Genomic DNA, 24,117 nt, shown 5'->3' with positions numbered 1-24,117 from the left:
TCTTTTCTTCCTTTCTTCCTTTTTCTTTTCTACCTTTCTTCCTTCCCTCCTCCCTTCCTTCTTTCCTTCCTGTCCTTCCTTCCTTCCTTTCCAAGTTGCTTGCTGTCATTACAGTTGCTGCTGCAATTCTCTTGTTGCTACACTCATTCTCAGCACCAGAATTAAACACTGTTCCTGTTGCTCTTTCCAAAAGTGGCCTTGTAGAGTGCAAAAACACAAGCACTGGCTGCTCAAGCTGCTTCTAGGAGAGGAATGAGAAATACCATAGATTAGACAAGAAAATATTCAAGGCTATTAGAAAACAAATATTAAAAGTTGTTGTTTGAGCTATGATCAGACAAAATACAGAGCTTTTTTTTGTGCTTACTTAAAAAAAGTGCAGATTCATCTCACAGAGAAATGACTACTTACACCCAGTGAACAGCACACTGATCAATAATCACACTCATTTTCTTTTTTGACATTTTTATTAATCAAGGACAGCACAGCTTCCATATTGGGAGTGATAAGAGAGACTGCAGAATGCTTTCAGAACTAAGATAAGCTTAACCAAAAGCTACACTGCAGAATACATCGTGGATTTGGAGTAACACCCTTGCTGTAACTGGGTAAACTGGTGTCACTGGCACCCTGCATAGAAGAAGGGAGGGTCCTGGGATAGAATATGCTATTGGCAATGGACCAGGACCCTTGCAGGGATGTGGCAAGAGCTCCAGAAGAGAAAAAGGAGAATCTGATATTTAACCTGGCTGAAAAGGTCTCCAAGTACCAGACAAGCATCAGAGATCTGACTTCATCACTAAAGGCAGAGCAACATACAGAATATTCCAGCTCCAGACCTCTTATCTATACAAACCAAGCATTTTCTTTTAATTCATGCTATATAAATACAGGTATATTTTGTGTTGGCATTTATAAAGTTGCATAAAAGTCAAAATATTAAGTTCTGCAAGGTTTTGTTAATATTCATAAGTGGAAGCTTGAAGGGTTAATTTTACATGTTACTGTTCCCATCAAAAGCCAAACCCTAACTGTGTGGGAAAACAAACTAAATGTGTCATTTCAATCCCTTAACATTTTATAAACAATTTTCAGTCTACCAATAAATACTCAGTGCACAGCCCATGCTTAATTAAAATTCTAGGCATGGATAAAGTATAAGAGAAAAAAAAAAGCCTGCAAAAGAAGCTAGCATATGTTGTCTGCATGCTTCCAGAAATATAAAAAGAGGGAAAAGTGTTCCTTGCTTATATACCCTTATTTTGGTTTTGGTTTAAGAAATGTAGATGTTTTCTCCCCAAATAACAGCACTTACAAGGCTTGTAAAAAGAAAAAATAATTTTACAGTGATGGAAACAGAGTCTACAATCACTTGAAACTACAATTTCCACACTCATCATGAAGACTGCAGCAAGTTTACACTTGTGATCCAACACTTTTTGTAATGGGAGCAAATCCATATGACCAGGGAGCATCCAAGTAAAACCTCAAAACAAAACCAAAGACACCACAGAAAGCCCAACCAAAAATAATTACAATTCATGGGATGGTAAGAAACTGTGGTCTTCCAGCATAAAACCATAAAATTCCTCCTCTTACACAACACTCCCTGAAGTTTGCCCAGATTCTCCACAAGATGAAATCACTTCATAACAAGTTATTTTCTCATGAATATGGCAGGCCAAAATACCCAAATTCCCTATAACTGGTGACAAAATAAGTCTCCTTCCCCTGAATGGAGACTGTGAGTTAACAGATGGAACCTCAGGAAACAGAATTAAAAACAAAAAGGTAATGTTTCAGCTCACAGATAGGAACTGAAAATGCAACAAGTGCAATTCAAAAGACATTTGATGATTCTGTGTAATGTCAGCTTGAAAGTACAGCATACAAATGGGGATTATTACAGAAGCATCCATAACATGGTCATTACAGAGGCAATACTGAAGGCAGCTTTGTTAACCCCAGTAATTGCACTCTCATTACACAAGTCGTGTTGGCAGCAAAAGAATTCAAAATTATCCAGCAGGAAGAATTCAGCAATATAATTCATACTGCACTGGGATGCCTTCCAGCAGGAGGAAGTTCTCAATTTACCTGCAAAATAAATAAATAAACAGATTAACAGAATATTCAAAGCTACACCACTTTTGGTACAGGAAGAGAATCACTGTTTAGACTGCAGTGAATTTACTTTTTCTGCTTCTCTTCAGGTGTTCAGAATTTCCCAATTTGCCTTCACTAGGAATTTAGTGGGGCAAACAGCAATAGCAAGTCATGGTCCTGCCTCCACAGGACTCTCCTGTAGCTCTTTGCCACAGGTTAAGATTTCTAGCTCAAAGCTAACCAGTGCTTCCAGTTCAGTCCAAATGACCCACTGGGAGACACAGGGTGAAGCCTGAGTGATACCTGCACAGGGGCTCCTGGCAGAGAAGGACAATACATCACCATCTACCTCATCCCATCAGATCTGACTGCTTTCATCTCCAGAAGCAACACACAGAAGACAGAACTTGAAGAGTAAAAGAGTCCTTCCCTTTTCTCACTCATTCTCCTGGACACCAGAGATCAATCTTCCCTATCTTGAAATCTCAAGTACTCAACACCTGATTCTGACCATGGACAACCTCCATAGGCTGCATGCTAGAAAGTTTGTGGTCATGAAGGTTTCAGCTCAGGGGAAACAGCAAAAGAGGAAATTCCTTAGGACACAAGAGCACAGAGCAGCATCCTGATCCAGCATTGTTTGAAGCTTTCCTTCCTCCACATCCCAAGCATTGGCAGGGAACATCCTGGGGAACAGAGCAGCCCCATCCCAACCTTGTTCCCACAACCTAAAGCCAGTCCAAGAGTGTTTCTAGGGCTAAGGGAACCACTAGGGAAAGCAGGGGATTATCCAAGTTGATTCAGTACTTCTGGTTTTCCAATGAAACTCCTGTCACTCACAGTTAAACAGTCACTTACATGTTAATTAACTGAACCAGTAACTCCCTGCCATGAATACCCTTGACTATCTTCTTGAGACCCAGATGACTTCACCCTCTGGCAAAGATCATTTATTTAAGCAGATGTCAATTCCTAAAAAACTTCATCTGCATGTTTATTTTGTGGGTTACACATGCTTTATCTATTTTTACAGTGTAACAAATTCAGGGAAAAGGTTTTGTATTTTAAAGTCAATTCCATCTCCTATTTTTTCCCAGCTACTTAGAGAGATTTTTTTGTTTGTTTTTTGTTTTTCAGCCTGGATATAGACACCTGCACACACTTATATGAGTTTAAATCAGCTATCTAGATCTTCATTATCCTTACCAGTTGCTTGGAAGTCAAACTAAATCCATTTACTAAAAGCATGACCTTCAAAAGTCTTTGCAACCTTCTTCTGAGCGAGGCTAAGAAATGCCTGCCGAGGCCAGATGAGAAGTGTACAGGCAATGAAAACTGATACAACCATGTTTATTTTAGGTCTGTAAGACAGTATACATACCAAATTTCATCTGCAAGCAAGTATCTTCAGTTGGTAAGCAAGTACTATTGGTCTTGCACAAGGTAGGGCTGTTATCGCAGTGGTAACACCTTAGGGCATAACCTAAGAAGACAAAGATTTATTGCTCTATCTTACTGAATAATGAAGTACTGAAATAGCAGCAGCATTAGAAAGGGAAAAAGAATCATCACTGTCTGTATCTAGCTGTCAAAAAACATATGCCTGATTATTAGACTCAATACTTAAGCTAAAATTCACAAGTTTTTGTCAGTGGATAAATTGAGACTGGCCATTTGGAGAGGAAGACTTTGACACAGGTACTCAGGTCGTTTTTAAAAACACCTTTATGTCCCTGCAGAATAATATATTAAATGTCTGCCTCTTTTAGCTAAAAGCTGCCTTTTCTAAAAGGACAGACAAGAAGAGACACTTTCAGCAGAATGTTATTCTATCCCTTTTTTATTTCCTCTCATCATTTCTCTCTTGTGCTATCCACCACCAAGTTTCCAGTTCACACAACAGGAATCCAGTCTCCCACCAGCAGAACAGTCTGTTGCTCTTTTCAGCAGCATCACATTCTGCACCTGCTTCTCCCCTCTGCCCAAAGACAATCAGAAACTAAGCCCTTCTTTGATGGTTACTGTCATCCCCCAAAGTGATATTAAATAATCCAAGCCTTTCTTGTTATTGTTGCTTCTCCAACATTTTTTCCACAATCTCCTCAGCCCCTGTCATAACCTGACATCAGGAAAACACCTCCCTTGTACTCACCAGCACTACAAAAAGCAGCCAGGAGAATGCAGGTGGTTAAGAGGATGCGGCTCATCTTGATCATGCTTCTTCCCTAATTTGAAGGCATAAACAGATGTTAGAAATTCACTCTATTTAAAAGCTACATGAAACTAGCAAGGTACATGGCCAGGCACTGAGGTTTCAAGACTTCATTCAGTAGGGAAATGAAAGCATTGTCCAGGAAAAACAGTGAAAGGGAAGAGATAAAAGTAACTGAACTTTTCAAGAGATGATTTTTATTCTGAGAACTCAGATTTTAGCTGTAGATTGCTCTCCTTTCTCCCCTCTGATTACACCATTCAACAGGTCTCTATTTCTGACAGCTACAAATGCATCTGACAAAGAAAAAGGCAATTTAGGTTTTGAATACCTTTTCTTTCACAGCAGTTCCCCAATAGCCCTGGAATCAGACTGTGCTTCTTACTTCTCTCCCTGGAGTTACAAGAAATTTGTCTGCACTAAGGGGGCTTTTGCCTCTCCCAAAACTTCTCCTGCTCACCGAGGGACCAACACACATACAATAATCTACCAAGTGTCTGCAGTGATGGCTCAGGTCCACCATGATTGCTGTAATCCAGAGGTAGCTGGTAGTGTGGTAGGATGCTTTTTTTTTTAACGTAGGCAACTCCAGAAATCTGCACAGAGTCTGAACTATAAACATTAATATCTACTACTAAAAAAAAAAAAAAAAAAAATCTCTGCTATTGCAGAGGCTATTCAGACTCAGTATCAAGCAGATAGAGGGAGGATAGAGGGAGAGGCCATACTTGTATGATTTCATAGCTGTCTTCAAAGCCCAAGTGAGACTGGAAGTCCCGAAGATTTAAAGGCATGCAGACAACATGTTTCACTTAAGATAAGACTGCAGGGAAACATTCACATTGCTGCTCTTGACCTTGTTAACATTGCCTGAAGCTATTTCTATCTGCAGCTAGGAGTCTAGCAGGCAGACCACAATCATATTGGGATGGAGATTTCTCCTCCCAAAAGACTGCCCGTGGACTTGAAAAGCCAGTTTCATAGTAAAACAATACTGAAATCCTTCTCAACCTTAAGTCTAGTTTATTTTTCTACTGGAAAAAAACAACCACTGAACAAAAAAACTGCTATTTTTCCCCATCTGTATGACCTACTGTTGGGCAAGAAAACTAAGAAAAACAAAATCCTAATGTCAAGGACGAGACGACTTGCTGAGGAAAACAACTTTGTGAGAAGTTTTCCAAGAGGAGAGGCTCTTCCCACAAAGGGCTGTTGGTCTGGTAGTTAAACCAAGAGACATTCTGGAAAGCAACAAGAATCTCCCTGGGAACCTCTCCATCTTCCAAGAGCTCTCAGTCACACAACAGTGCCAGCAGGGTAAAACAGTTTTGCCTTTTAGCAAAACCAAGTCATGACCAGAATAAATGTGGGGTGGATTAATGTGAATCATCATCGACAGAATAATAGCTTTGAGAGTTGTAATTCAACCAATCTGTTTGTGAAAATGAGTAAATTTTTTCTGTACTCCCACAGATGACACAGTAGTAAATTTCAGCTTTCAAAGATAAATAAAATTATTTACAGCAATTCACAACGTGGCTTAGAAGAAACACAGAAGAAAACATATCCTAAACTTAATTTTCTACATTCCTGTTTTAACCCAAGCATAACAAGAAATAGCAATTGCAACAGCAAGGAAAGGCTCATTGCCTTGGTTATGAAACAGAACACTTCCTCTGCAGTCCCACCTGGGAGAGAGAACACAGGTCCAAACCCAGGCTGCCACCTTCACAATCACCTCCGAGCAAGAAAGAGGAAAGAAAAAGGGATAACCAAGACGAGCCCCATGCCTGGGGAGGGATCTAGAGCATCTTCGCAGCTTGCACCGCTTCCTTTGCCGAGGTTATCCTGCAGCCACCTGCCAGACGCAACCTGGCTCTTTCCCATCTTTTAACTTCTCTGCACCCCCTTCTCCATGGCCTCGGGAATCTACGGGGGCTCCTGCGGGAGAAAACCCACGGAGCGACGTGTCGCTCCGTGGGTTTTCTCCCGCAGGAGCCCCCCGGCCCCCCGCGGCCGGTGAGCGGGACCCCGTGCCGAGCGCTCCGCAGCCCGCCCCGCGTAGCGCACTGCGGTGCCGCCGCTCCGCCTGGCCATGACTCAGCCCCGGAGTAAATAAAACCCATCAAACCCGTCCAGGTTAACAAAACATAAACACAAAATCGCACCTAAAACCTCCCTCTTATCCCAGGCGCAACACCGCGGCCGCCAAACCACCTTCCCCCCCCCCCGCCTCAAGAGCCGCGGCCGCCGTTTCGCCTCAGCGCGGCTCCCGCTCCCTCACCGCCGGGACCCCTCAAGTCCCCCCCCTGCGCCCGATGAGGCGGGGGTCGCCTCCCTCCTCTCTCCCCCCATTCACCCCTCCGTCTCTGCCACACAAAAGCTGGGCACGGGTTTTGGGGAAAATGGGGGGGGGGTCCGCCGAATCATCCCCTTCGCCCCTTACCTCCCCTTGAGGACTTGCGGCTGAGCGACCCGGCACCGTTTGCTAAGGGGAAACAGGTTGGAGCAGGGGGTGCTGCGGAGACAGCGCTGCCACCTTCGACTGTGCCACCCTCGGGGGCGGAGCCCTTGACACGGCCCGGTTCGGCCCACGGCCCGAGAAACGCAAAGGCGCCCGCCCGCCCCCCCCCGGAGAAGCCCGAACGGCTCAGTCCTGCGGGACGTTGAGCGAGCGTCACCTGAACGGTGCTTGAACAGGCCGAGAAAACTTTGATAAATACGTCTGCTGCATCCCGAGGAGCAGCTCTGCTGATTTTCCACGAGGATGAAAAGAGGGATTCCTCTCATCCTTCATTCCCTACTCTAAACCTGCTCTGACAGAGTGGGTGGGACTGGGTGGTGTCCAGCGGTGCCTTTCCAAACCCGAACATTCTGTGACTGTGAAATGTCGCTTTGCCTCCTCTTTTAATTTCTCTCCCAGCAGCTAAACCTGCACTTCGAGCTCACTCCACAGAGTGGTTTGGGTTTTAAGGGACCTTAAAGGTCATCTAGACCCAACACTTGCTGGACAAGGACACCTTCTGCTACACCAGGTTGCTCCATTCCACCTGGCCTTGAACACTCCCAGAGACTGGACATCCACAGCCTCTGTGGGCAACCTGTGCCAGGGTCTCATCATCTCACAGGGAAGAATTTCTCCCTAGTATCTCATCTAAATCTCCCCTCTTTCAGTTTCAAACTGTTACGCCTCATCCTATCACCACATGCTTTCCTTCTGCACACAGAGTTCCAAAAGGTGGCTGGGGGAGACCCCAGAGCCAGCAGGACCTATGTGCCTCCCAGTTTTTCTGGTGGAGAAAGCAATTAAGAAAATGGGATTAGCTGGGCTGCAATTAAATGCTCATTATCCTCCTTGCTTTCTAAAGCATGATGTGGCCACACCTACCACTCATCCCCCCTTGTGGTTAAATAAATGGTATGAATTCATATATATACCTAAGAAAAGTTTTAAAGCACACAGGGGAAACAACCAGGAACGGAAAGTGGCAGCTGCCTCCAGAGGCAGCTGAATATAGATCTAAACATTCACAACCTAGAAAAAACATCAAATGAGAGTAACAGAACTGCATTTGAAGACACCAAAAGTGACTTTTAATACATTAAGATATCTAGATTAATGCTAATCAGAAAACAAACAACAAAAGCAAACCAAAACAAATAGCCTAAGTGCTGACTTGAGTATGATATTAAATACCTGGAACTTCCAGTTGTATTTAAAAAACTATTTTGAATTAATTTTTGTTAACCACTGCATAACTGCCAATTCATTCATTAAACACTACACCACTCAGAACTCCAAGCAGATTCTGTTGGTGTGCTACAGCAGTTGATTAATCAGTCAGATCAGCATATGATTTTATAAATGTCTTTAAGATCTTACTTTAAAAAAAAAAAAAAAAAAAAAAAAAAAGCACTGGAACAACTTACTGCTTCTGGGGCTTTTTTCTCAGTGGCTGGCACACTGTTTTTCTCTCATGTGATACAGTCACAGCAACGAAACTGTGGCCAAAGGTTCTCTCCACTAAACCATCCAGTCAGCCAAAGCCCACAGAAATGCTGAAGGAATCTTACAGCACAATTATCAAGACTGTCAGCATAGGCCTTTCCCAGGTACAAAACCACGCCTAGATTAATAGTTAAAGATTTGTGTTGGATGTGCTACGTTTTTAATCCATGTGCTGAATTCATACATGTTCAAAAGAAGGCTTATCTTACCTCAGAAGTCCCACCCAGGCATCAGTATCAGTCAGGATCTGAGTCAGGAGAAGCTGATGTAACTTCAGGCTGAACCTGATGGGTAGTGGGCAAAGAAAAGAACTTATGTTATAGGTTATAATCTGCATGCAGAGATCATAACAAGCATAGGAAGCATTTAGCAGTTGGGTGCCCCATGTGGGCAGTTAGCAGCCCACCTACCCACCTGCTGCTGAACCAGAGCACTGGTGAAGAGCTGTCTTCTGATGCAGGATCTTGACAGCCAATTCTTTCCTACATTCTCAGTGAAGATTTCTACAGTCCAGTACTGCTGGCAAACATAACTGGTTCTTTGTTTTCTTCAGTAGTCCCAGACACTTCACTTTTCATCCTAACCTGGCAGTAGCTTCAGTTTTGGGTGGGGTGAGGAGAACCCCTGGCATAAGCCCCACTTCAAATGCACAAAATGAAGAGTTACAACATTCACAGCCACACTGCATCTGGTAACTTCAGGCAATGTGCCATGTGCTAAAATAGCTGCCTGAAGCAATGGAATAACCTTTTTCCTGTTACAAACACCTAGTGTTAGGTGCAGCAGCAACACATCCTTCCCTCTGCCTGGTTACCTTCTCACTTCACACACAGAGTCCTGTGCTACCAGCTCTGCTTGGATAAGAAACCTCAAACCCCTGTATCACAGTGCTCCAAAGTTGACAGAACATCACTGTCTTCTATCTTGGTTTCTACAGTAAACAATAATTATAGTTCTGCTTTAAAAAAAGCAAGGGAGAACCACTCACTGAGAAGAGTAAAATCTCCAAATGTTGGGAATATTTCTGAAGAGCCTTAGGACCTTCAGCTGGTATCACTGAACTAGAGCATGCAGATCCTGGTAAATTATGAAGCCTCCAACTATTAGTTACCTGCCCTTAAAAATACACAGCAGACTTAGAGCACTGGAGTAATTTCTAGTTCTGCTAAACCTTTTTTCACTGAACCCTTTAATAGAAGATAAAATTTTGTGAAGAAAAAGCATTATGCCACAAACATCACTTTTCCCCCCTCATAGTTAATACAGAGGAATCTTCAAAATGGAAAGTTTTAAACCACTCCAGAAATTCATACTGCTGTTCAGACTTCTGTGAGGGGCAACACTAATGCTTTTGCTTCTCTAAATGTTTTGTAAGGGTCATACTCCATATGGGTTTTTTTACCTTGTACCACTGTGCAAGATCCAAATGCTGTGTGGCACTAGGGAAAAGATAAGCACACAGAGAATCTAAAAATATTACATGGAAAAAGAACAGACTGGCTGCCTGAGAAGTAATTAGTTAATAATGGAAGCATTCAGCTGGAATCACAACATACTGGTTTTCCTCACAGGATCTAACTAGTTCTGGATGTCAAAAAAATGAACTGACTACAGCCATGCTGGTCACACAGTTCTTGCTCAAGGCTTGGCAGGAAGAGTCCCATGTAGCACTTAAGAGCAAAGGAGGCAGTAAAGTTGTTTATTAATGACAATGGAACAAAATAAAAGTGATAAAGCAAACATACTTCTTTAAATATAAAGTTTCTAGTCATCTGGTGTTCTGTCAGGCTCATCTTTTTTCTTTTCTTCCTTTTCAGTCAGGCGTAGTTAGAAAAATCCATAGAGGATTTTGGGAAACATGATACTTCAACATAAATTTGTCACCTATGAAAAAGTCTGAACAGCAAACATCATAAAAAGAAAAACTCAAAACATATTTACAAATTTCTAATTTGTAGTTACTGAGTGGCAGATTATGCATATATGCTCCATTCCAAAAGGCATTATCCAACCAGAGTCACTTAGCATAAAATGAAGCCCAAAGACAAGATTGTCTAAAAAATAAGGCCAGTTTCATTCCTAATTTATGCATCTGATGACCAGAATTTTCTGGTACTCCTATGTAAATTAAAAAAAAAAAAAACAGAGCACGAGCACCTGATCTCACCCAAATGGGATACATAGGCCAAACTGCAGGTTTCAGTCTTGGCATGAGTTATCAAGAGTAAGAAACTCATGAGAAAGGACAATATACACCTTTTTTGCCATTTTGTCTATTGCTAATTTTAAATGCTTGTATAAAAACAATTCCCCACACCATATTTGCAGTAGGATCATAAATAGGCAATAGTTTAAAAAAAATGTAAGATCCGGTTACCTCAGACTATCAAGCTGGTTTGCACTTCAGAAAAAAATGAACAAAAACCCAAACACCTTTCTCTTCCTTCCACTCCCTCCCCTTGACCTACCCCCTTTGCTTCAAAACCAGGGAAAAAAAAAAAGTTATACTCTGATGAATATTAGAACTGGCACCAACATTCATGCTAGTTGCCCTGATGTGCAACAGAAAGTTCATTTACAACAGTCAGAAATATTCTTATGCACTAGCCCCAAAGAGTTCAGCTTCTGAAAACAGTTTATTTTCTTTTGAAAAATATCTCATCAGGTGTGACGTGGGCAGCGTCCGGAAGGTGCAGGGATGTCCAACACTCTACGTCGATCTTCATACTCATCAGTGTCTGTGGAATCTTCATCTTCATCCACTGCATATTCATTATGATTTGTTTCCTGATACACAAAACACATCCATATTTGATTAAAATCTTCTATTCCAGCTAGTTAAGAAAACATTAACAATTGCCTATAAAAATCTGAAGTCTGCTTTACCATGTCAGTTATCTGAAACAGACGCTGTACTCCATGACCTAAAAGCAGCTCCTTATAATTATAAAACTAAATTTGCAAGAGATATTTTTTGCCAAACTATTTGACCTTTAACCATTAGCCTTCATTATTTCAGTTGTAGAACTATACAGAGCCACAATTGACTATCTTAGCTGTATCAACTTGTCCATCAGCTTATTGTCTTTCAATAAAAGCAGTTTCAAACCCAAGGGTCATAATCACCTTTAAAACAGAGGTAGAGCAAAAGAGAAAAGCAAATTATTTTTATAGTCAGCTGAATGGAAGGAGGTTACAATTCCCATAAATGTGAGCAAGGATGAGGAAGAGATGTCAGTTTCTGTAAGCAGAATGACACCTGCTGGCATTTACTCTTAGAACTTTTGGGAATGAGCATCTCAAATCCCTGGAAATACCTGAGAAAGTGAGTAGATGTCTACCCCCAGGGAAAGACTCAGTGCTTGCACAAAAACTTTCAATTTCTATATGAATTAGTCTCTAAATATGGGCTATGCTAGTGATCAAATAAATAAAGCATTCTTCTCTAGACGTGCCAAAGCAAAGGGAAGTTTTCTTAATGAGAAACATTCCAGCTGCAAAGTGAACAGGAAACTACCAAAGTCTCAGACTGAGTGATACTTTTAGACCTTTTTCTCTTTGAAAAATTGTTCTGCAAAAAGAGTGATTTTTCAAGAAAACAATCAAAATTGAAAAATGATAAAACACTGAGTCTAAGCACAGTTATCCTGTCCAAATAAAGTCTGTCCAAGTGCTCTCTGAAAACAAGAGGTGAGGGAAAAAAAAGCCTAGCATCAACAGAGCTGCATTTCTGCTTACCATTCGTGCTGTAGACACCTTAAATGTTGGACACACCATATGAAATCTGGGAATTGTGACATTAAAGAATTTGTCCTTGTAGTAGAGGCAATGGAAGGTGTAATAGCCCTCCATGTATCCAGATGTTGTGGAAAACGTAGTGCAGCTGGTATATTCATAGACTCTGCCAGGACTGATAATTGGAAACTCCCCTGTTGGCAAAATATGAGATCACAATAGTGAAAACTGAAGTCGAATTTAGCATTTGGGTCAAGCACTCCACAAGATGTTCAGGCAGATCATTTTGTATCCCAGAGGATGGATAAACGATTTTCACCAACTCTTGATGTTAAAAAACTGTCTGAAGAGAGTTTAACTATCACAACATCCCTTTTAAAAGAACTTTAGAGACAAAACAGACAGACACATATCCTTTTCTTTCAAGTATCAAAATGATTTTGATACAAATCATGCAACTACTGCAAATACAAATGGCTAATAAAGTAATTTTCATAACGTGTTATGAAATACACTGTATTATAAAAAACCAAAAACCTCTCTATTTGGGCTTGTAAAAACAATCTTTTACTTACCAACTACTCCAGGACCCTGGACTTCATCTACATCACCTTTGGCATTTGTTATTCTCCAGTATCGACTGTCGAGCTGACAAGTCTTCTCAGGAAGAGCATCTTTGGACATTTCAATTCTAGAAGCCAAAGAGCATTACTTAATGGTTAGGTAACTACTTACACACATTTTAAGAAACACTGTAGTGTCCATGGGATCTCTCTCAAAGTACACTCTGCAAAAAACCCTGAGGTAAAATATGCAGAACCAGTTGTTGGGATCCATCCCCACCCCTCTGCTTCACTATCTGCTTTTATTTACTCCTTTCTAAATCACACGCTACTCATGACTTCTCCCCCTCCCCACCACTGTACTTTACCAATTACCAACTTGATTGGTACTTGGCATACCTGACCAGGTAAAAATTTAGTATTTTTTGTAATAAAAAGTACAGCATGTTGAGAACATCCTGTTCATTTCACTACATTTATGAATGCTGAGCAGACATTTGCAACAATTGATGCTTTCAACATTACATAGGTCTTTCCCATGTTATAAGAGTTAATTCAGTTGTTATTTTACCTGATTCTGTAAGTGAAGAAATAATGTGGTGGATGGACAGAACTGAGTTCAGGTAGAAAAGAAGTGGACACAGAAACAGTAATATCTCCTGTGGTAGCAACACATTCTTTATCGTGCACATACCTACAGAGAGGAAAACAGAGAAAAATACAGAAAACTACACATGTAAAGTGATTAACTAATTACTAAGAGCAGCATTGTGGTGCTAGGTTAAAAGCAGTCAATGTTTTTTGGCATTTAAATGTATGTTGTGCCTTCATGACTTATCCTCCTTATCACCTAAACTTGAACAGCTATGTATCCCTTTGTACCTGCATCTGTGTTTGTATTAACCTGGGGGTATAATTTGATCTCCAGTCAACAAAGACACATTTGTAAGTGTGAGTCATTATGCTATTTAAAAAAATAAAACCTAGTGACACCTACAGGAAATTCATTTACAGATCAGGAACTTGGTTTTATACCATCTCAGTTTGACAGAACTAAGACTCATGCTTATAATTAAAAGAAATAAAAAGTGCACGAAGATTCATACACCTGAGAGGTCTTGTTTATTTGCATATTCCACAGTGTTATTTAGAAACACTTCACTGAAACAACTGCTTTTTTACTAACTCAGGAGAGTCCTGCAGCTGCAGCAAACAGAAAAAATACTAAGTTGTTTACTAAGCTTTGGGTCAGTTATACTGCAAAATTCCAGTGCTGCTAATGTTAAGTTACAAACTCTGAAGTTTCTGGTTAAAAAAAAAAAAAAAAGTCTGAGCATTCTGCTTTAATTTATTTTCATTAAGTTCCATGTGTTTTCTCCTCTCATCACCATCAGCTTTTTGTGTCAGATACCTGTAACTACTTGGAAAGAGGTCAGCATTCTAAAAGAACCATCAAAACCTTGCAGTGAGGTTATAAGTCCCAGTCATAATACCTGAAAATCTGGTCTCTGATGATGGGATAACCACCAGTCACAACTTTGTTTACATAGGATGTAAACCACTCCAAGTAAGATGTACCTAGATGCCAAAGAAGAAAAGTATTCATGAAGACAGGCAGATTTACCACTAAGCACATTACAATAAAAACTCAAAGGAAACAGTTTAAAGCTTTGAATATTTTTAAAATAAACTCCCAGACTTACTTAGATGACTCAGTCAATATTCCAGTCCATCCTAGCAACATTTGGAGAAACCAACCAAGAACTAAAAGTTAAGTATGCACATTCCAGAAATGACACAGCAAAGAAATAATCTCTTAGCTTTTACATTATAACCACAGTCTTCTAAGCTGGTGTCTCTCATCATCTGGTTTCCTGCTCCTGACTCTTCTGCTATGACTGGGAAAGAACACAAGTATTGGGGACTGTACAACTCGTGGAGATATTTCCAGCTATTCTACCTCCAGGAAGTCCACTGGTGGATTTATGGACTTAGTTCTAATATTCAGGTTTCCATAAAAATAGAGTTCTTAAGAAAAATTTTAGCAAGTTGCAGAATTTCCCTCTCCTTAAAAACCAGGGTAAGTCATAGGCACACTCAGCACTCCTGCTACAAACCCAGAAGACTAAGGCTGTGTCATTCCAAAGAACCTGAGATTTTTCAGACACACAAGAGCCATTGTCTGAGAACAGCTTTTCATACACCTACAGCCATCAATTAGGAACAGCTTGATTCCTAAGGAGGCAATCAAGCTGTCACATTTAACTCTCAAAGAAGAGAGTTTCATATGAGACATACTGCCTCTCTATAAAATAATTTCTCAGCCATAAATCTTCCAAGCATTGCAATATAGAGTGCAATAGAAAAGTACAGAGTTCTTCAATTATCTGTCAATATTACTGATACAAAAATCCTGGATTTGAGCTGAAATACTAAGAAATCATTATCCTCACCTTCACTGACATGTTATCAAGCCCTACCACTCCTGTCAGATTAAGTGTACTTACTGCTTCTTCCTTTGAGCAAAAGCCATATGTACTGTCCTTTGATCTTTTGGAAGCCTAAGGAACTCCAAGATTATTACCCTTCTTTCTACCACTAATCCACAAAATGCAAACCTTGTATAAAGTAACTCTGAATGGAGAAATTGGACCAATTTACTCTGATGTGTTCAAAATTACAAGAAAAATGCTGTATATGAAAATTCCCCTCCACTCTGCAATAAGCCAAGATTAACCCTTTGAGCCAACTGGGATACACTTAAATATGTTGTCAGATCACCTCACTATTGACTTAATTTCATTAAGGAAGGCAGCAACCTTGAGCAGCAATACCAGTTCACCATAAAGTACTAGGTCACCCTCAGGTGAAAATAAAAACTCCTGAAAATAGATTGCCTAGGAGTTTGACTACCTTCAACCCAAACCATTGCCTGATGGTTTCCAACTGTAATATCAATACATCTTTCCAAAGAAATGTGCAAGGCTAAATTTTAATATTAATTCTGGTGTCATTTATCTTGGATATGCTTTCCCACTGAGTGAAAGGAATTAATTTAGACATAGATACAACTACCAGATTCCAGTGGATTAACAAAAAAATAATCAAAACACTACTCCAGGCAATGTACATGTCAGACAGATGATCACAACAGATTAATACATAAACAAACAACAACTATGCAGTTTTCCCCTTCCCTCCTTTATCCTTTGAATAAAGCATTCAAGCAAACAAAAAAATCCAGAAAGGCTATGTTTACAGCTAATTAAATTTCATTCAGAGACACAAATTATTTCCAATTTCTAATATGGTTGCAAAAACTACCAGAGGAAAAAAATATTTCTGTCCACTTGGATGTTAATAACTGCTTACATCATCCCCAGGATGGCTAACTCAAGAGATTTTGCTCATCTTGTTAGACAAGTTAGTACACTGACTGATTTGTATACATGACACACAGAAGGACAAGCTTTAGCTGAGAAAACCTGTGTTTCATTTCAAATAACTGCTGATGTTTTAAAGTAGGTTAGAGTCTTAAAAGTAGCACAGAAAATTCAGAATGCTTGCTTTGTTCAAGGTGTGCTGACATGTAATTTTTAGCTAGTGCAATTACAACATTTAGCAGAACATTTTATCTGAAGTATTACCTGTAATGAACATATCAATAGCAGATGGATTGCGAGCCATTTGGTCCTAAAAGAAAAAGAAAGTTATGGATGTATAAGGAAAGCATTAAACTTTGAAGGTGAAAATTCAACACCTCAAATCTAACATAGGTAATACCTTCCCTATATATTCACTAAAAAATCTGGCTGCTTAATGCATCATTATACTCCCAGTCAGATATTCATACACAAAATACACCATCTGTCCTCACAGGAGCTCACGTGATCCCTGACTATACAGCCTGAACATTCCATATAAAATCAGGTTTAATGAATCATTCAGGAAACAAGGTCCCCTAAATATTGCTTTATAAGAGAGACTGCTCTCTGAACAAGAGCAATTTGTTCTCCACTGAAGAATAAATTTTCCTTACAAACCAGAGAATATAATTTATTGTAGTAAGTTTACATTTAATATATCTAGGGGAGGAGACACATACAGATGCTGATCTTCCACAATGGAGAAGCTTTTCTCCCTTACAGAAAGAGGGACTAGAGTACATACCTGCCATAGTTTCAGTAAATTAAATTAATATTTTCCATTAAGGATGAATGTTGTCTGCTACCACGAACGTACAGGAAGTGCTATAGTCATTAACAACTTTATGTACATTTTTTTCATTCAATAAACATTTCACCTGTGGGCTTTGATAAAAACCAGAGGACAACTCAAGGGCAAGTAACACACTAATATGATCCCTTAGTATTCACTTTCTGCTATGTAAAGTATCTCAGGTATCTGAACATGCAAAGGGACATCAGCAATCACTAGAAAAGTATAAACACATTTTTCCTTACTGGACACTGATAGAAGATCTCATATTTATTTCGTCCCTCCACACTCTCCAGGGCCATGTATTGACTCAGGCCAGTATGAATGCAGAAAGTGAGAGGCAGGCATTGCTTCAGCCCCAGCCTCTGCTGGAAACCTCCAGCTGCTGTGTCAATATCCAGCAAGTCTTCCGAGCGGTAGTGGTTCGAGAGTGCCATGCTCCCCATCAGACTTAAACAATAAAAAAAAGAAAGATAAACAGAAGATGCCACTGAAAATGCACAGGTAGCTTTCAATCTTTTCTAAGCATGGATTCTATAAATGCTCTAGATGCATACTAGACTTAGCTGAGGTCCACCTCTAACATCCAGGTGCTGGACCAGGTTCTGAGTTCGCAGCACCAACCCTCACAAAGTTGATGGCTTGAGACAAACACTTCTGTGTTTGCATCCCAATGCACTGTTTTAAACTGTGTTGGTGATTCCCACCAGCTCTGCAACAATTTCAAAGAAGCCATTCACAACTGAGACAAATTCCTATAGTATCACAATATACTAACTGCCAGTGCTCTCTATCTCAAGTTTTGTGCAAGCTCATTTCAACACTGTCAAAGCATCCGTGATTTTTCAATTAGAACACAAAGCTGCTACAGGAGCAGTCATTGATCAAGACTGCAGTGAGCAAGGGGCTCCATGCTTTGGAAAAAAGTAAACAAACAAAATAACTATTGAGTCAGAGAGATTGTAATCTCAATATCAAAACTAAGGCAGACAGACACGAGCAATCAGACATACACTGAAAGAACGAGACAATATTCATCAGCATGATGTGGCAACACCATCAAATCTCTTTCTCATTTTTTCCTCTAGCTTCTTGTAAGCATCACAGCAAAGGATTGGATTTATTTATTTCTTTTTGACAAGAAGGAGGTGTTGTTGAAGACAGTAAAATAAGCCTCTGTAGGCATAAGAAACAAATATATCGATTTGGAAAAAAAGTAGTACTAATCTGAAATAGGTAAGAGATTAGGAGTGGAAGTGAGCATCAGAAGCTAAAATGTAATACAGGGGCAGACAATGGAACAAGGATAAAGAGGGGTAATGTGATTTAAGTAATCAACTACAAGAGCACACACTACAAAGCAAGCTTAGCAATAAGAGGAGTACACAAACCTGTAATGTGCACCTCCCCACCCATACTCCTTTCTAATTTGCCTCTCACTGCTGTTCTCAGGTGTAAACTCTGGCAGATGCTAAGCTTTTACTCATGTTATGAAAGCAGTGACTCAGGTGCAAGCTGCCACACGCCAGCATGATACAAGCTGCTCCCATCTTGGGCAACAGCTTCCATTCCTCTTTTTCCTTACATAGTCTTCCCTGGAATTAGCATGTTCTACAGGTTAAAAAGTGATGGTGATGCTAAAATCTAAACACAGAAACCTGAAGCACCGAGCAATGACTAATCCCAAATCTCTTCCATTTCTGACCTAAAATTCCAACAACTTGCTGCACAGACTTCCACTACCTAACACCTGATCTTTCCAGCATTCATGTCCCACAAGAAAACAAGCCTGTCCCCAACAGCAAGACCACACCTTCCACCTGCAGTGTAGCAGTCTTTCCTTGCTTCAGGGTCCCACATATCAGACCTAATGAGCTTCCCAGTCAGTGCTCCACCAGGATGATTTGTTATCCTGTCAAAACTTTGAAGGCACAGCAAGGGACCCACAGCCCACTGGCAGCTGTTCAAGCTGAAAGGCATGTCCAAGGGCATATGTCTGCTCCTCCAACCCTTCCACAGGCAACTCATTGCAGCAGAGGCTTTGTGGGAGTAAAAAAGGAGTAGGAAGAGCAGAAAGCACTCAGGCTGCAGGGTTCTGTTTAAAGTCTGCAGAACTAGGGCACCTATCCCCTCTCTAAATGAGTCTCTCCTAGGAAAGGAACAGAACTGGAAGTCACACTTATAGCTGCATTAAACTGTTTCCCATATTCCTTCTGCATGTACAATTGGAGGAAGCTGCACCCTCTTTACTAGAGAAGGTTTTGGTAGGGCAACATGAATGCACTGTCCCCTACAGACACTGTAGTGATTTTCCCAAGCTTTCCACCTCTTGCTTATTTTTGCAGCACTTCATCAAGTGCTGATCTGCAAACTTTTTCTACAGTTGGAAGACAGGAAACCATGTTTGGTCATTTGCCTTCTAACCTTGGTGTAAAAGGAGGTTTTAATTGCTGAAACTGCTTAAAATCATAAAAACAAGAGAAACCTTAATATGCAGAACTGTCATTATGAGTCTACTTTAAATTACTACCAGCTTAGAAGTTATTCCATAACTATTTGAAAGAAAAAAGTTAGTAAAAAAATGAAACTAGAGGGTAGCTAATTCTAGAATGGTCACTTAAAGCAGTCACTCAGTTACTATACATTTAATGCTTCATCTACTCTGCTCAGCAAACCTTTTATTTTTTTAATAAATCAAGGATCTAGGAAATACAAAGGTGTCTAATAACTTGGTATGTTGTTTTCACTCCTTACCCAGGAACAACAAGCTTCTGTCCATTATGAATACGAAATGAACACCGATAGTCATCAGGGAGTTTGCAACCTATTTGTGCTTCCACAGCATCCAGATCTTCCTCCCGCACACTCTCTGTGTACAAAAAGAAACAAAGTGGCAGTTTTGGAGGGGGTAATCAAGCCAAATATGCTGCTCCTGACAAAGATGAATCGTAGAATTTGCATCAGGCCCTCTTACCATTTAATTCCACATGGTTTCATCAGGTATACCTGAGTGAAGTCTTGAAGTGTTAAGTTCTAAACATATTCTTCACAAACACTTAGCAAAACCTAAGAGTCTGGCACTATCCAGCAAGTCAAGGAAGATGCAAGATTTACAGAGGAAAAAGATCACTGTCTACAGTGAAACCTTCAGCTTCATTCAGAAGGCTGAAGTACAGCTGAAAATGTAAGAGCCATTTTGTCCCTGTACCAGAAAGCACTAAATACACTGTATGTCTTATGAACTACAACACTGGAAGTATTTAGAAGTATTAAAACATAAACTTCATTTGAAAACAACATTGGGGGGAAAAAAGCTAAAAATTCTTGATCAGCCATGGATTTACTTTCATTAGAAGAACCCAGTAAGAGAAAAATAGAAGAACACAGATGAGAAAAACCACTTTCCTTTTTGTTTGGCTTTAGTTTAAAATGTCTGTTTTCACATGGAAGTCTTTTAATCAGGTCTTAAGAAAACCTCAGCAATAAAATCACATCAACAGCTCCCAGATCCTTGAAGTAATGGGATTACCAAACTAAAATATACTAATAAATGTCAAGCAGAAAAAAAAAAATCAATCACAGCAATCAAAGACAAAAGAAATGAAAGTGTATTCATTTTCTGATTATCCAGAGATAAAAAGGATTGACTGGGCACTAGAAAAAAATAGTCTTGACTTCTCTGAAAAGAAATCCTCAGAGAATCCCTGCATTACTAGCAACTGGCACAAGTAAGAAAGTCATGTCAATCAACCTACTAGAGCAAGCAGGTATTGCACTGTACCTTTCAGAGACCCAATCATCCGAGGACAACGCTGTCCCAAGTATTTCTCTAGGTCATCCCAGGCTTTTTTCAGTGTAGCATAGTACTGGATGTATCTTCCTAGGTCAGAGTAGGTACTGATGAAGATGGCTTTCCAGCTCTGATTTCGTTGGCTTTTTTCCTCTCTAAGTGGAAATTAAGAAAGTTAATTTAAATACCAATCTAAAAAGTTTGATTTCTTGTGCAGCCATTCAGAGACACCTCACCAGGCAGAGAGGAATCTCCTGTTCAACAAGGGGAAATGCAAAGTCCTGTACCTGGAGAGGAACAACCTCAGACACCAGTACATGCTGGGGGATGATCAGCTGTAGACACCAAGCTGACCATGAGCCCACAGCACACCCTCACAGCAAAAAAAAGGTCAAAGCTATGCTAGGCTGCAACAGGAAGAGTGTTACCAGCAAGTCAAGGGAAGCTATCTCTAGTCAGCCACATCTGCAGTGCTGTGTCCAGTTCTGGGCTCCCCAGTACAAGGAAAAGCATACTGGAACAAGTCCAGTGCAGGGCCTTCAAAGATTTATAGGACCAGAACATCTTTCACAGGAGGAGAGGCTGAGAGAGCTGGAAGTCTTCTGCCCAGAGAAGGCTCTGGGGGATTTTATCAATGCATGAAATTACCTGATGGGAAGGGGTAAAGACAAAGCTACTTTAGGTGAGCCTGCATGAGCAGTGGAGTTGGACTAAAGGATCACATAAGGTGCCTCTCAACTTCAGCTATTCTGTGATTCCAGTCAGGGCTACCCTTGACACAACCATCCAGTTGTACCCCTCTAATTACAACACTCAGAATTGCACTTTTCTTCATAGAGAATCTGCTGCCTGGGTCAAGCTGCAGCTTCTTCTTCAGCCTTAGCATTATTAACAAGGCACCTCTTCTCTATCCACCCATAAAACTGGCACATTTATAAAGCTTTTTAAGGAAATTAACATTTTGATACCTCTAACCTTTCATTGATTTGAAGCTGGTGAATACCAATTCAATCTGAGTCACTAAAAGTAATGTGGACATAAAGAGCACTAACATAAACCTTATTTTCATAGGGGAAAGGCTTAAAACAACCACACTTACTCTGAAATCAGCCAGTATTTCTTGCAGTGTCTTTTCCACAATGGATCGTGGCTTGATAGTTGATTTAATCTTCGACTTAAATAGCAGCAGCTATAAATACAGAATTAAAACTGATTGTAGAAGAGTAGCAAAATAAACAAGGATAAATATAATATACAGGCCCATATACTACACATTGCATTCTCATGAAGTAAATGCAGAGCCTGAAAAGATAGCCAGCTCGTCCTTGTTAAAACTGAGCTTACAGTGGTTAAATGTCACTATTACAGCTGTGTAAGTTGTGAACTACTTTTCTACACACTTTGAGAACAGCCAGCAATTAAGTAATTTTGCAAAGCAGGTCATCCTGCAGAACTACCCCATCATAAACATTGTCTTAAAGATTGCAGCATGACTACGTTATGATTTAAATTGCATTCTTATCTGGAATGTCACTCTCTACCTAATCATCTCCACTGTTTCCACACCACTGAAAGCTCAAACAGTAAGCTATAGAAACCATACAGTTTGAGTATTATGAAGTTACTTTATTAAGTTAAGTAACAATCTTCATGACCAGAAACAGACAGTGGAAAAATATAAAGGATGATAAGCCTGGAAATAAGTACAGCAAGCTCACTGTAACCAAGACCATATATAAGTTCTTGCCATTGCATTTCAGGTAACATTGCTACTTCAAGAAGTTAGAAGAACCATCTCCTGCACTATGCAGCACTACTGTGAATGAAGTATTAAATAACCTGAAGGATATAAGTCTAAAAGTGTCCCTGCAAATCATTTAAGTTGATTCTGGCTTGAAGCAAGGAGATAGCAAAAGATAACCTGTATTCCTGATGCCTGCTAACTTCCTCTTGAAAAGCAGTGATGGGGATGCCATCAAATGCAGACTGCTCCTCAGACTGTTCACAGTTTTAAAGCCTCTCTGGAATGTACAGCAGGCATCAACAGCAAGACATTTCTGTATATTTATATGAATATGAATGTGCAGCAAAGCATCAGTGATGTGCAAAGCTGAGGGAGCACACAGGGAATGATTATGTTATTCAAAGATTCAAAGACTTTAGAAGAAATTATTGCCTCATTCAATCTAACCTGAACACCAGATCACAAACCTTTTTCCTTTTGTGTTTGAGTGGAATTATCAGTTACACTTTCAAGAAATTTCCCAAAAGATATCACCGATTTAGATGTGGCAACATCACTTCCTCTGGTAGCTTGTTCCGACAGCTCATGTGTGTTTCAGTGGCTGTGGTTAACAACTATACCATAAATGAGGTTACCAAACGTAAGCTTTTAGTTACTGCTTTTTGTTTTGGTTTGGTTTTTTAGTGAAGTTCAGAAATAATTAAGTAAGAAAAACCAACAGTGTAAGTGGGTGAAATAAAGACGCTTCTCAATCTTGTTTTCCTAAGAAAAATCAGCCAAGGTCCAGGGCTGGTGAAAACATCTACAGAATTTTTCATATTTACCTGTTCAAGCCTTTTTTTTTTTTTTTTTTTTTTTTTTTTTTTTTTTTTTTTTTCTCTTTCTCTCTCTCCCCAGTATCCATTATAAGCTGTTCAAACTAGAACTGGTTTAGTATTTCAAAATCAACCTCAACAAAGTAAAGTGATCCTCCTGTATGCCCTTTCCCTTCCCTTTCACATGACACAGAGACATAAACACACAGATGCCCTCCCCACAGCAGCTCCTCCAGAAGCCAAATCCCTTCCTTACCCAGTGGCGAGCGCTGTGGCAGAGCATTACCTGCTCACCAGTCCCCTCCGCTCACCAGCCCTCCCTGTCCACTCCCCGACCCTGTACCTAAAACTTCTGCCAGCCCGAGCTGCCGGCACCTCCCGCCGCGGGATCCCCCCTCCTCCTCTTCCTCCTCCTCCTCCACAGCGCTTTCCCCCCCTTCCAGCCTTCACCTCACAACTCTCCCCGCTGACCCCGGCTCACCCGGCCGCCTCAGGCCGAGCCTCCGCCGTTCCCCTCAGCCCCACCACAGGGAGGGGGCCCTGTTCCCCCGCCCCGTTCCCCCGGCGCTGCCTCCGCCACCCTCACCCCCCTCCCTCCCTCCTCCTCTCAGGCCGGGCTCGGCCCTCTCCTTCCCCCCCCCCTCCATTTTTTTTTTTTTTTTTTTTTTTTTTTTTTGGCAGCGCGGTTCAGGCGGATCCGGCAGAACCCAGGAGCCGACCCGTACCTCATCAGATCCCGGTAGTCAAGGAAGCTGAGGATGAGCAGCAGCGGGTCGGTCGGCAGCAGCTCCAAGCTGAGGGCCGGCGGCTCCATGTCCAGGGGCGCCGCCATCTTGAGAGCCGTCCCCCTGCGCGCCCGCCCCTCGCGCCGCTCCGTTGTCAACCGCCGGGGCGGGAGGCGGGGGGGGGGGGGAACACACCCCGC

The 24,117-nt window shown here is 40.9% G+C and overlaps 2 protein-coding genes across 3 annotated transcripts; both read right to left on the bottom strand.

Annotated features, from left to right (window-relative positions):
- Positions 1-448: 448 nt before the first annotated feature.
- Positions 449-6,945, bottom strand: LOC139804861 (CD59 glycoprotein-like). Of its 2 annotated transcripts, none has more exons than XM_071762581.1 (4): positions 6,765-6,945; positions 4,259-4,331; positions 3,488-3,589; positions 449-2,097 (listed from the first exon to the last, which is right to left on the bottom strand). In XM_071762581.1, the coding sequence occupies exons 2-4, from the start codon at positions 4,320-4,322 to the stop codon at positions 1,904-1,906; spliced, it is 360 nt and encodes a 119-aa protein (XP_071618682.1). In that variant the 5' UTR covers positions 4,323-4,331; positions 6,765-6,945; the 3' UTR covers positions 449-1,903. The 2 variants fall into 2 exon arrangements, with proteins under 2 accessions (XP_071618682.1, XP_071618683.1); XM_071762582.1 differs by lacking the exon at positions 6,765-6,945 and adding an exon at positions 6,007-6,204.
- Positions 6,946-9,998: 3,053 nt separating this feature from the next.
- Positions 9,999-24,075, bottom strand: FBXO3 (F-box protein 3). Its single transcript, XM_071762545.1, has 11 exons — positions 23,918-24,075; positions 21,733-21,822; positions 20,625-20,788; positions 19,598-19,712; positions 17,089-17,293; positions 16,273-16,318; positions 14,119-14,203; positions 13,197-13,319; positions 12,638-12,753; positions 12,066-12,256; positions 9,999-11,114 (listed from the first exon to the last, which is right to left on the bottom strand). Exons 1-11 carry the CDS (start codon positions 24,022-24,024, stop codon positions 10,989-10,991), a joined length of 1,368 nt encoding a protein of 455 aa, XP_071618646.1. The 5' UTR covers positions 24,025-24,075; the 3' UTR covers positions 9,999-10,988.
- Between the last annotated feature and the right edge of the window lie 42 nt (positions 24,076-24,117).

This window comes from Heliangelus exortis, chromosome 18 (assembly GCF_036169615.1).
Source record: "Heliangelus exortis chromosome 18, bHelExo1.hap1, whole genome shotgun sequence".
In the NCBI taxonomy this organism is placed as follows: Eukaryota; Metazoa; Chordata; class Aves; order Apodiformes; family Trochilidae; genus Heliangelus; species Heliangelus exortis.
The sequence above is the reverse complement of the archived record's forward strand: the minus strand, read 5'-3'. Positions and strand labels throughout refer to the sequence as shown.